This window comes from Rousettus aegyptiacus, unplaced genomic scaffold (assembly GCF_014176215.1).
Source record: "Rousettus aegyptiacus isolate mRouAeg1 unplaced genomic scaffold, mRouAeg1.p scaffold_m13_p_16, whole genome shotgun sequence".
Classification (NCBI taxonomy): Eukaryota; Metazoa; Chordata; class Mammalia; order Chiroptera; family Pteropodidae; genus Rousettus; species Rousettus aegyptiacus.
The window spans coordinates 506,399-520,079 of NW_023416291.1; the positions used below are offsets into that span (position 1 = coordinate 506,399).

At 58.9% G+C, this 13,681-nt stretch overlaps 1 protein-coding gene across 7 annotated transcripts in view; it reads right to left on the bottom strand.

Annotated features, from left to right (window-relative positions):
* CAMK2D (calcium/calmodulin dependent protein kinase II delta) overlaps positions 1–13,681 on the bottom strand; it is a 98,252-nt gene that overhangs the window by 42,634 nt on the left and 41,937 nt on the right. For all 7 annotated transcript variants that reach the window (XM_016144836.2, XM_016144837.2, XM_016144841.2 and 4 more), the window contains exon 3: positions 7,451–7,510. In XM_016144836.2, the coding sequence (XP_016000322.1) occupies positions 7,451–7,510 (60 nt within the window). The remainder of the gene's footprint in view (positions 1–7,450; positions 7,511–13,681) is intronic.

Genomic DNA, 13,681 nt, shown 5'->3' on the forward strand with positions numbered 1-13,681 from the left:
TTGCCGTCTTGTCACGTTTGTCAAGGGTTGAAAACTGAGTTTACTTTTACAATAACTGATGTTATTTATTGCCCATAAATAACCGTCCATTCACTTCTACACAGAAGGAGTTAAGGGCGTTGTGCTCGCCACACGTCACCGAGGCCAGCGGCACAGCCGGCCTCGCGGGCACAGTGGCGGCTGTCACGGCCGGAGCGGCACGCGTGGGCACACGCCATCAACCCGACTGCAGCCGTCCCTGGCATCTTTCAGAGAGACGAGCCGAGCGCTTGGGAAGACGGGCTGCAGCACACCTGGGCAGCCACTCTCTTCTGAAGTTTGCTCCAAGGTATAATCGCGTCTAGGGGTAAATGAGTTCCGTAAATGCAAACAGTGTAATGACGCTTTCCTAGACCGAAACGCTGGATTCCAAGGCACTGAGCATGGGGACGGTAAGGGGAAAAGCTGTGTCTGAGGCTGACGTTTCCAGTGCTTAGCTGACCAAGGCCCACGCCCTTCCCCTCCCTGGAAGGAGAGCGAGGGCCTCTCTCTGGCCGGGGCATGGCGGCCCACCACTGCCAGTGCAGGGTCACCAGCAGCGTAGCTGGCGGGGCCAGAGCGGGGACAGGGCAGGGCCGGGGCGGGGCAGGGCCGGGGCGGGGCAGGCGCCATCGCTCTGCTGGGATGTGAGGCCGGAAGTAGGTGGGTCCGAGCCACGTACTCGGATGCGAACGGGGCAGCTGGGAGCCGGACGCTGTTCCTGTTCCCGTCGCAGACGATCCCGTTTCGCGGCCGGGGCGCGCACTGGCCACGCTGGGCTTCCTCGGGGTGGACTGCTTGCCCTGAGCTCCCCATCACCTTAAAGACGCAGCCCGGCGGCACCACTCGAGAGAGAAACGCTAGCTCAGCCGTTCCCAGCTCTTTTGTGACAAAGCCGGTCGTTTCTAAAGAGAGAACTCATCAAACGGAAAACACAGAAGCACCAAAAATCGAAGCCACAGTTGAACCGACGCTGCTGGAAGACGGGAGGCGGCTCCGTGCCCGCGCCCGCCCTCTCCCGTGACGCCAGCGAGCGCGCGCGATGAGACGTCGCCACTCGTCCCGGCAGGACGTGCGTGAACGTGACAACTCGCTGTTTCTTTGAAATACGATTCCACGTGAACTGCTCGTTTCGCTTTAACTGAGCAGACGCACAGCTATTTCGTTGGTCGTTATGTTGCCAAAGGCATTTATACCGATTATAGTCACTTGTTCTCGGTTGATGCTTTTTAAATTGTGGACATAAAAAGTTTGGGAATTGGGCTTAGCTGCAGAAGGCACAGAAATGCAGTCCGTCGTAATGTTGGATGCTTGAACACAAGTCCGTACGAAGTTGCACAAGAGGCTGCATTTTGACAAAACACTCAGCTCTGCGCCCCACTGGCCAGCGACAGCTACTTTCGCTTTAGGAGATTTTAAAGTGAGTGAATCGGCCATCGCGACCAGAGTCGAGGACCATGGGTTCCTGTCACTGCGGCACCGGCCGAGTCCTGGGGGCGTCTACGCACCCCACAGCCTCGCGCCTGCCATCACGCCCAGGACGCTCCCCCCGCTGTGGGGTCACGGATGCGGGGTCACGGATGCGGGGGTCACGGATGCGGGGGTCACAGACACGTGATTCTGTGCCTGCAGTGATTCCCACGGCTCTTGAAAAAGCTCCATGTCCCAAATGGAACGTGTCCTCAGGGTGGCTTTGTCTCTGAAACGATGTAAAATAAATCGCCAAGGGGAAACGGAAAGCCGAGTGGGAGCGAAGCACAAAGGGGCCTTGTTTGGAGCCCCGTGGGCGGCTCCGCGGCCTCCTGAGCCCTTATCTCTCTTCCTCTGGTTTCGTTCGTGTAGGTTTCAGAAACCCCCGCGCAGGAGGCTCAGCGCGCTCTCGTCTTGGTGTGGGCACAGAATCAGGGGCGTCAGCAGCACACAACAGCCCCGAGACCCAGGAGAGTCCCTGAAAACCTGTCACCACGAGCTTTGCTGTGGTATAAAAACCCGGATGTAAACTGCTACAAAGTACCGAGTAAAACGTAAACTGAACCCTTTTTCAGGAAATGATAAACGTGTCAGTTTTTGTCTACACCGCAGGTGCAGGTGGCCTGCGCACACCGGCCCGGAAATGCTCCGGGAATGACACGTTCTGAGTCTCCACACGAGGACTGCACGTCCTTGAACTGGCCCCCTGGGTCCCACACGACCACCCCTGCCGCCGGTCAGGGGACACGTGCCCACCCCCCCGCCCCCGCAGCAGGCTCCGGGGTTCGCCTGTTCTCCTCCTCAGTCACGTAGTCACTCGTGTCCCCTCCCCCGAAGCCAGCAGCTGCATAGCCTGACCTGCTAGCCACGGTGCTAACCCAGCGCCACCCCAGAGCTGGCCCTCCAACTGCCCTGACCCGGGGGCCGCACGGCCCCCCATGAATGTCCACTCCGTCCAGCATCCCCCAAAGGCCACCCGCAGGGACCATGCGCCCTCATCTGCATTGGACTTGGCCCACGGCGACACGCCCCTGCGCGTCCTTGTGTGACGGCCCCCTAGAGGCCCGGAGCCCCAGCCACACCCCACTGCTCTGTTTACACAAAGGGCTCTGTGTCAAGCAGGCCGTGAAGGACGGCGGACTTTAGACCCACACACAAGCTCTGGTTCCTGGCCCCGCCCTCTGTCACCACGGGCAACAGGTTCCCCACAGGGACTGCATCCTTATCTGAGTGGGCCACGGGGCCCGTGCCCACTGCGCCGAGGCCTGCAGGGGCGTCTGGGGGAAGGAAGGGGGATGGAGGTGTGTACACAGGCCCCCGGGGATGGCCACTCTGGGACCCACCTGTGGCTTGCAGAGTGCATGCCCCACGCTTGCAGAGCAGACGTTGGGGCCCCCGGGGCCAGACCCCAGCCCTGCCTGACGCATGGTGGGGGGACTCGGGGGCCACTGCAGGAAGCCCGCGCCCTGCTGTTTCCTGCCCTTTGCTCGGAAAGCTCGGGCTGTCGGCCCTGAAGCTGCCAGGCCCCTCACGAACGCAGCCGTCGAACAGCACGAGACGCTCAAGCGAGCGGCCCCACAGCCTCTCCAGGCACTGCTGGAAAAGACGGTCATCGTAAGAACAAAACGCTGTCAAGAGTCTCTAATGCCGGCAGGAAGACACGAGGTGGCAGCTGTGCTGCTGGCCACCGCAGGACAGCGTGACAATGCCCGTGCGTCCCCAGACCCCTCGGCGCGCAGGACAGACAGCGGGGTGAGGTGGCGCTCCCCGGTGAAGACGTGCACTGCGACTGACGGAGACACAGGGAAGGGCGGCCGGAGGGCACTGCCACCGTCTAAAGCATCTGAGGCCCGCCACGTAGCTTGCCGATTCTCCACGAGCCGGGCTGCCTGGCACCCGCGGGCCTGCGGGCGTCCCGTCAGGAGGCGCCGGCTGCCTCACAAGCAGTCCGCACTCCCCACCAGACGCCCGCCGACGGCACCTCCCCCACCTCCGGAACCTCAACACCACAGCGGCAGAAGCGCACACAGGTGGGGGGCGGCCCAGTGCATCTGGGGCCCCCGCGACCTGGGCGGCAGACCCCTCCTCCCCCCAACACGCTCACTTCAGCACGACGAGGACCTGCAGGACTGCGGAGGTCTTCCACACGAATCACGAGGCCGCGGAGACCAGCGTGGCTGTCAGTCAGGAGCGAGGGGACATCTCGCGGTGTGTCAGGAGCATCTGGCTGTGACGTGGAGCCTGCGCCCGGCCCTGGGGGTGGCTGCAGACCACGGGGGCCTCACTGTCCTTGTGCGCCCTGGGGGAGCGCAGCCGGCCAGTGGGTCCCGGCATGGTGCCTGCCCCAGGCGGGCGGGTCACAGCCGGTGGGCCTGGTCCCCGGGGAGCTGCCCTCCCAATGCAGGCTCACCCGGGGGCACATTCCTCGTTTACGCCAAGATCAGCTTACACACAAACGCGAACATTATATAAACATCATTTCACATGGTTTAGAAATAACAGAATCCTAACCTGTGACCTCTTCTTATTTGCGGTTGACTTTGAACCACTTCTTTATTTTTCTGCTTTTGTCAGAAGGGAGTATTTTAGGAACCTTTGCCTGCAGGACAGTTGATGGGAGCATCTCTGCCTACCTGTCCTTCATTGGCGGGGACATGCTGGCTCACGCTTCCCATAGGGAAATTGTGCAGTGTGCGCTGAGCCGAGCGTGGCTGTGATGGGTCTCGCTGCCACGCCCCGCAAAGCCGGAGCTCCTCGGCCTTGGCCCTACAGCTGTGGGGACAAGCGTCACCGCGAAGGGGCCGGCCTGGATTGCGCAGGGTGTAGGGTGGCACCGGTGGCCTCTACGCGGCCAATGCCACAGGGCATCTCCAGGGTGACGACCACGCGTTACCAAATGTCCCCAGGAAAAGGAGTGGCAAAGGGGACAGAACATCCCAGGCTGAAAACCGAACTGAAATCAACGATTCCTGGCCTTTCCGAGGTGACAACCGGCCCCTCTTCTGCCGTCCGCATGACGAGCGTATTCTTAGAAGGTCACCGACCGGGAGAGGGGACGCTGAAGGGCAGAGCCCCACGACGGCGGCAAAGACCAGGCCCTGGGAGGGCCCTGCGCGCAGGAGAAAGGTGCGAAAACCAGGTGAGTCCGGCTTCCTCTCCTGACGGCCCTCGCCACTAGGCCTGAGCGTGCATCTGGTGCCACCAGCTTTCAGGGGAAAAATCGCTTGGGCGACGGCGACAAAAGAGAAGGACTTAATTTTGTCTTGTGGAAATTAAAGAACTGATATTTGACCCAAGGATTTTAACCAAAACTATGGAGACTGAGATAAAAACTTAGGACACCACACCTCCAAGGTAAGGGAAAGAAAAGACACTGCAAAATGAGGGGCCAGGTGTGCGCGCGCGGGAGCCACGTGACCTGGGCGGGCCCTTCCCGACACCTCCGGCGGGGAGCGGCGTGCATGCACGGTCCCTAGGGGCCCTTCCTGCCACTTAGGGAAGTACACAAACCCCAGGGGCCTCAGCTGCCCGTCGGGCATGGGCGCCCGCCGCCACACAGGGCTCAGTGCGCACGGTCCGCCCTGGGCCCGTCGGCCTCCGAGGCCCGGGCTCTGCGCCAAAGGGCACAGCTTGCCAGCAGAGCACCTGAGGCCCGCTGGCCCCTGGGGGCTGACACGGAAGGGAGGCAGGCGCGACCCTTGCACCCCGCAACCTGCACGCTCTTCTCTGCTGTGCGTTAGTTAGCACCACAAGCTTTCGACTTCACGCTCGTCCCGTAGGAGGGGAGGACCGATGTGAGCCAAAAACAACTTCAGACTCTGCTCGGGAGGAAACAGGAAGGGCCACGCCCTCTCGGTGCGGCTGCTGCTGCCTACTCGCCCGGCTCCCAGCCGCGGCGCCTCTCCATGTGGGGGGTGCCAGGAGTTCCTGTCTGCCGTGTCCCCGATGCCTGTGACTCTGCATAAGTCACACGCGTGCAGGAAATTTCAGACTCATCAATTATTAAAACAAATTAAGAGCTTGTACTAGATAATCCGATGGGCGGGTGGGACGTGCGGCGGGTGTGGGGCCACCAGCCCTCGAAACTCTCGCCAACGCCGCCTTCCACCTTCTTCTGCCCCGTGACATCCGGGAGAAAGGGCCATGTGCGTGGTGCTGGGGGGCTGGCGGGGAGGCCGTCCGCGGGCGCGGGCGCCATCGTGAACACGACAGGAGCGGCCCCGGGCCCCGTTGGCCAGGCTCGCCTCCGGGGCTCGTCTGCGCAGAAACACAGGCTTCTTCAAGCTGCAGAAAACGCCTTGCTCCCCCGCGTCCCCAGGGTAAGTTGGGGTCCTCAGAGATCGGGTGGCCAGCGACAGAGCTCGCCCTTCTGCCGGCGGCAAGGCCGGCTCGGAGCCTGCACGCTCACGGGCGAGGCCGCGGGGGACGCCGGCGAGCCAGGCCGCACCCTCTCCGCCGCCCGCTCCCCTCCCGGGCCCAGCGGTCCGCAGACGGGACGGGCGGGGGGCGCGGGGGCGGGGGACGCGGGTCCTGCCGTCGCCCTCGCTTCTCCTCACTGCCCCGGCTTCGCCACAGGCGTCGATACATTTCTCAGTAGTTAATGCTCGTCAAGCATCAAGCACAAAATCAATGGAAATGTAGAATCATTTTGGAAACGATTTGGTTATTAGCCCAAATGTCTTATTTCGCTACCTTAAAGGTATTTTTCCCTCGCTCGGTAGACATGCTGACGTAGAGAGCCCAATTTGGGTCATCAAATTTCAAGAGGAAATAAGCCCATTTTCTCAAAAGATGAGCACGATGGCCAACGCGCGCAGGGCAGAGTGAGAGTAGGTTGCTCCCTCCAGACGGTGCGCCACCTCGCGCGGCCGAGCCCAGGGCACGCGGAGGGCCACGGCGACAGGGCACGCTCACGCTGTGGCCTCCGCGGGCTCCCGCCCATCGTCCCGGCCCCGCCCCCCATGTGCTCCCACGGGTCCCCTGAAGGCTGTTCCCTCAGGACCCTTCCTCGCACGTGCCTTTTCCCACGCGCCCCCCTCCGTGTGGGCCCTGCTTTGAAAACGAGAACAGCAGCAACGAGCACTGGGAAGCACGTGGCCGGCGAGTCAGCGCCCTCGGCCGGCTCGCCACGTGCCCCCCGGGAGACTCCTCGCGGCGGCTCTCCTGGCAGTCGCGTCTGCGCAGAGGACGGGCACGAGAACGGAGTGGGACGCGCGGATCTGCACAGGGGACGCTGACCCTCCTCGGGGCCCCAGAGCCTGAGCGCGTTTAAGAAAACCGGGGTCTCGGGACAGCTCCACGTCCTCACGCCTGCTCCAGGGAGCCGGGGGCAAAGCTGTTCCCTGCGGAGCCTGGGCCGTGGGACTGTGCCCATGCAGGGGACGCGCAGGGGGGACGGTGCGTGCCGCGCCCTCGGCCCCGGCCGGCGGCCCCCGCCCCCGGCGTGAGACGCGCTGCTCCCACAGCGAGAGGGACGCGGCCGGGGCAGCAGCGTTCTCCCCAAACGACGGACGCGGCCGTCCCGGAAGCCAGCGCACGCACACGGAGCTATTCCTCTCCTTTCCTTCGTTTCTTCTGCTTTTCTTACATTCGTCGTGTTTTGTTTTGAGTACCGTCATGCTGCTTTGTATTTCCTGAGGAATAACATTTTAATCATACCGGTTTCTGGAACGGAACCGACTGTCCGGGGGACGTCTACAGAACGGGTGGGAGCGGTGTGGTGGGCACACGGCCCCGCTCTGCCCCCGCACCGCCAGCGGCAGCCGGACGGCCTGGCGCCGGTTTCTAAGTGTCCGCAGACACAGAGCTACAACGTTCGGAAAAACTTAAATCCTGCAAAGAGCCGAATGCGGGCAGGACTGAGTCGGGGGCTGTCGACAGCTGCAGAGGCGGGTCACTGAGTCCACACTTCATCGTGGGGAGACCACGCGACATGCGGCGTAGACACCGAAATGCGCCTTACCGATATTGGGGTGCTTCAGAAGACGGCAGATCCTGGCTTCCCTTTCCAGCTTCTGATGATCTGCAAGAAACCGAAAAATCAGAACTATCACAATTTTGGCAAGAAACGCTAAAAGATAATGAGCAGCGGACCAAAATGACATGAAGCCTGTCCATCCACTTATCCGTCCATTTCTTTTTGAACACGGATCATCTGAATTCGGAATTTCGCGAGCACTGCATAGTTTGTAGCAAGCTAATTATTTCTATTTTTCGCTGGCTGGATACTTGGGAACAGGGGACGTGGCGCGCGACAGCAGCTTTCTTCCGTATCTTTCCCCATGTGCATGTCACTCGACCACGTAAGCCACCTGGGGCCGGCCCCAGTGGCGGAGGGCGCGACCTGGGACCCCGAGGCCGGGGGACTTGGCGCCAGGCATGGCTTGGCGCCGCCCGGCCCGTCACAGCCCCATCCAGAGCCCTTCACACGGTCACCCACCCCCCAGGTCCCGCGCTCCTCACACCAGGGCCTTCCGAACCCCCAGCTGCTTGCCGCCCTCGCCTCTGGGTCCCCAGCCGTCCCTCGGAGGGGCCTGGACCGCTGCTGACCTGCAGCTTTAGAGCTGATAGATAGCCTTGGGTTTCCTTGCGGTGGCCCAAAGGCATGTGACCATGGCCAAAACCAGCAGCCAGGGCACACGATACAGGCGGGGGGAGACGAGAACACCGCAGAAACACGGCTGAGCGCGGCCACACGGCGCGGCGGACGGGCCGGGCTATGCCTGCGTCTGCAGCGGGGAGGGCAGGGCACAGCGAGCACCCGGCTTGTGCCAGACGACACCGGCGAGGGGCTCCTGCCGACCAGGTCTCGCCGGCTCGCGCCCCAAATCAGCGCGAGGATGTGGGGACTCCCCCGTGGCCACTGCCGCACGGCCCGCGGTCCCAGGGCCGTCCGCTCTGAGAGGCACCGAGGACCCCAAGACCGTGCGCACAGGGACCGAGTCCGTGGCATTAACACGGAGATGAGCCCGATGTGCGTTAACGACCGCACTGCGTGTTAACGGAAGCGGCTGCATTTACATTTTAAACCTTTTATTTGGAAATAACTGAAACAGTAAATTTGAAAAATAAAGATATTAAAAAACTGTATGGTTTACCTAGATACATCCCTCATTAACATTTCACCCATTTTAAGTCTTTTAAATCTCTCCTTCCTGTGTGTGTGTGTACATATAAATTTAATTGACACACATGTATGTGTATATACATATGCTACATATACACACACAAATGTGCCAAAGTATATTGATACCTGAAAAAATTTTTTCCAAGCCATTTTAAGATAAGTAATGTAGAAAAACACTGTAAATGCTCATAGCGCTATTAACAGCTCACAAAGAAAGCGCTTTAATGACTCAACACAGCGCTGGACGGGGGCTGACGGGGGGCCCAACATCCCTGGCTTACCCGAGAGTGTGCACAGGACTACACGCACCCCAAATAAATGTAAATTCTTCAAGCCCCCCATCTCCTTAAGAGGTCCTCATCCTTAAGATACGCTACTTCAAGAATATTCTTATTTAGAAACATACAATTTAAAAAACAGGTTTTGAAAATGTGCCTAACACCATCTCAAACACTGTGAAGTGTGATATGTAAAACACATGGAAGACGTGCTTACAGGATTTACGATTTTGTTTCGTAGACAGGAAAACGCACGGCCTTTACAGGTTGTAAGTGCTACAGGGTTTTAGCTATGGAGATGCACGTAATCACAGAATCCACACAGCCTGTCCTATGCGCTGAACTGTGTCCCCTCAAAGTCCCGTGCTGAAGTCCTGACCCCCAGCCCCTCAGAACATGACCATGTTTGGAGACGGGTCTTCACGGAAGTGACCAGGGTGAAATGAGGTCACCAGGGTAGCCCTGATCAGTAGAAGAGATGACACACACAGGGGGATGACCACGGGAGTCGCAGGGAGGGGGCAGTGTCCACACGCCAAGGAGAGAGGCCTCAGGAGAACCGGCCTGCCCACACCTGGATCTGAGAAAACAAGCCCTGCGACCCCGTGACAGCCCCAGCTAACGACAACACCCTCGTGCCAGCCTCCCTGGCTGCAGGGCACCCCGCCACCGACCTAGAGGCTGACAGCGACGCCCGCCGACAGTCCTGTTTCTGAGGGGCTGGACGCGGGCAGTTTACTGGCGCCCTTTCCTGTGGGGTCTCTCAGGGAGTGGCGGCCTTGGCAGGGCTCAGGGGTGGGGCTGGGGAGGCCTGCTTCTGACCTTCCGTGACTGGGGCGGTGGTCAGTCGCTCAGGGGTTGCGGAGCTGAGGGTCTCATCTCTGGAGAGCTGTGGGCTGGAGGCTGCGGGCAGACGGCAGCCCGCTTCAGCGAAGCCGCCAAGGGAGAGTCTCCCAGCAGGAGGAGAGCCACTGTTTCATCCAGGGTGATCGCAGAAGTGACAGCTCACTCATCACATCCGCCATGCTCCACTGGCTAGAAGCAAGGCACCAGGCTGGCCTGCTTGCAGGGGAGGTGACCACACAGGGGCAGGGACCCAAGGCGGCCAGGACCCCCGGGGCTGTCCTGGAGCTGCCTGTCACAGCTGTGACAGGAGGCTGGTGCCCAGAACAGGCAGAGCCGGGTGAGCCCTGCAGCTGGCATGGTCACGGCCACTCCACGGGACGGGCAGGGCTTCCCCAGATGGCGCTTGGGACCCAGGGGCTGTCAGCGGTCCCATTCTGAGCCATCATGCTTTAGTGACTGTTAGCAAACACAAACCCTTACAGAAAGGAGTTACAAGGATGTTCACTGGTGCATATTAAGAAGTAAACGGATATCAATTTAGCTATCTTCATTTTAATGGTCCATCAGTGATTAAATCAATACAAAATTTTAAAAAATCGTTCTAATGACACTCCTGCAGAGAGGCTGCAGGTCACTTCTGGACACCACATCACTCTGTGCTCAGTCTCCACAGTTCAGGGTGTGTTCCGCTGTCCCCTAGGCATGATTCTGGAAGGACGTGCCCACCCAATCCCGCCTTTACAGCTGGGTTTCACAGAGCTAAGTCCCCTGAGACATTCTGGACTGTGACCCTTCGAAGTTACTACCTAGAGACCGAAAGGACACAGCACGGAAACAAGGCACACTGCAGACGCCCGGGACTCGTGCCGGCTGGTTCCCGGGGCGGGGGCTGACTGGCCGTCGCCTGGCAACGCGGGAGAGCATGGACTCCGGGGACTTTGCTAGTCCTTCCTCACTGTGGTAAACACTCCACTGTTCCTAAACCTGTCTCCTAATAATTAGGTATGCACAATTATTCACATGGTCTCCTGGGTGCAGCTCACACGATTGGCATGTGCAGAAAGGGATGTAAGAAACACAGGTTCCATGGTCCTTTTAAGCACCCGGAGCACTGGGTCATTCGTCTGCTGTGACCGCAGAGCCCACAGAGCTTCCACGTCAAGGCCTCTGGGGCAGCTTCTGTCACACACGAGCTACAAGTTGCTTTGGCACCATCACGCATGACCCCGGCTTCTTTCCACCCCTCCCTCCATCACCCCCTCTGTGCCGAGGGCCCAGGGTGGCCGCCAGCAGCAGTGACAGTGACCGAGGGGAGGGCTCAGTTCGGTTGGATTTAATGACACTTCTCACCTGGCTCGGTCACTTCTGGGTGACGTTAGGGTATGATGTTGACGTCACAGTATGCCACGAGATGATGCACATGCTATGATGTAGACCTTAAGTGATGATGCAAATGTTATGTTATGCCTTAGACACTATGTAGATGCTATGTTACAATGTAGATGCTACATTACAATGCAGATGCTGTTACAATGTAGACGCTGTGTTATAATGTAGATGTTACACGTTGTTACATTGTAGCCATTATGTTATGACGCAGATACTATGATGTAGGTGTTACGTTACGACGTAGACACTATGTTATGACACAGTCCTTATGTTGTGCTGGACACCCCAGTGAAGGAATCCTTCTGGGGATACCCCCGTCTCCCAGCTGCCATGGGTGACAGAACCCCCAGGGAGGCATCATGATACTAACGGGTACCACAGATCACCCCACAAGGTGGATTTTGTTGTGCTTTGCAATATCTGTCATATTTTTAAATTTATAATTTCTTGTAACTATTTTCATTCTAGACATGTATTAACTTTTGGATTTAATTTTGGATTTGTAATTTTGTTTTCTTTTAAACTGCAAACACCTCAGGCCCTACTAAACCTGGATCCACTCTCCTTATTATGCTTATGAAAAACTATAAAAGAAGATAACTTACCATTTAAATTCTAAACATAAAAAGCGCACTTCCATAATAAAATACTTCCTAGAATGTATAACATTAATTTACTTCTTTAAGTAAACGAGCCTCTCATTTGGACTACTAAACTGGTCACTGAAAAGCCATCCGTCTCTTACACTGCCTTAGTCATGGGCGACCAACGACAGTGCAAACGTTACCACGGTGAAAACGGGGGGAAACGGCTCTCCAGTACGGCCTCCGCCAGGAACGGCTCAGAAATGCGAAAACCTACACTGACTCCTTTCTACCCTATGAGGATACAAATTTGAGATAATTTGCCTTTATATTTAGGGAAAAAATGTCCTATATTCAACATGGTGCTTGCATATATTTATCATCAACGTGTTTATTAAGCAGACTCAGGACACCGACTGATGTTTTGGAGGATAAAGTAACTTACAGTCTGGCTACATGAACCAGAAGTGACTAAATTAGAAATCATGGCTTTTAAAAATAGTAGTAACATGCCTCTAACTGGAGAAGAAAAGTGAAAGTACCATTTATTGAACTGTCCTCCCCAAGTTAAAAATCCAAGACGCCTAGAGCATTGCCAGCAGACACTGAACCATGTCCTCCTGGCTCGCACGCGCTATGAATGCTTCTACGTCACACACACGCACGCACATGTGCACACAGGTACGAGGTTTAACACAGCCACCTCGCTGAAAAAAATATACTACCAGACAAGATATAACGATGAAACAGTTTCAGTTTTGGCTGAAATTCTGGATGAAATTCTGGCTGAAAGCAAACAGTGGGCCGTGCGGGAGCGGGGGCTGGGGAGCCGGTGTCCCCACCGTGCCCCAGGGGAAGCCGCTTGCGTGGAGACTGAAGGAGGGAGGGGTGCAGGCAGGCCTGGCCTGGCCTGTGGAGGGAGAGGGCCCTGTGGCACTGCGCCCGCCAGGACTCGCAACCCTGCCCAGCGAGGCTGACCCCCGCCTAGGACGCCACGGAGGGCGCGGGGCAGGTGGCCCGGCGCGGTCACACACGTAGACCTGTCTTCTGCGGCCCATGCCCTCCCGGCCTCCCCTGCCCTGCGTCCCACGCACCCCACGGCCTCCCGTGCCCCTGCGTCCCTGCGCACCCCCACACCCTGGCGGACCACGCAGCCCCCTTCCGGCCCCTCGCACCTCCAGACCACGCGCCCTGGGGGAGCGCGTCACAGGGCTGCCCCAATCCTGAGGTCATGACGCCCTGAGCGGATGAATGATCCTGGATGCCACCCCTCCACACCTGACACCCCTGGTTTCCAGCTAGTGTTTGGCGCTGGCTGCAGCAGGACCCGGCCAGCTCCGCACGCAGCGGGCGCCTCCTGCACCTGCCTGGCCCCAAGGAGTATCCAGCCACCCAAACTGACTTGGGTTCCCTCTGAACTCAGAAGAAGAAGACGTTTGCCTCCGTGTGGTGACCTCTAGAGCTGGGGGGCAGAAGCCTGGCCTGGTCTGACAGGAAATGCCCCCAGGGGGGAAGGGACCCACCGCCCATCTGCCAAGGGTCCGTCTGTGGCGTGACACTGGACACAGTTTCTGATTTGTGTTAATCCACAGGTATTATGAGAATCAAACCCAGGCTCCCTGACAGCTGGGGAGGGGGCGGGGGAGCCTGGGAGCTTACGGGCCTCTGTGTCACAGTTAAAAGAAACCAAGGGCTCCCTGCCCCAGGAGACAAATCGCCAAAGGCAGCAGAGACGCCCAGGCCATTTGCGCCTGAAAAACTGAGGCCAGGACTTCCGCCCATGACCTGGCCACCGGGGGCGGCGACCAGACGCCCTGAAGAGAGCCCCCTGCAGCGGCCCAGCCGCAGCTACGGCCCCCGCTGCTGTGGTCCCGCGCGGGACGCCCGGCTCCCGCTCAGCCTGGTTGCGGCGTGCGCACCCCGTGCCCGTCCCACCTTCTCCGTCCCCACCAACGTTGTCCTCGTTCTCG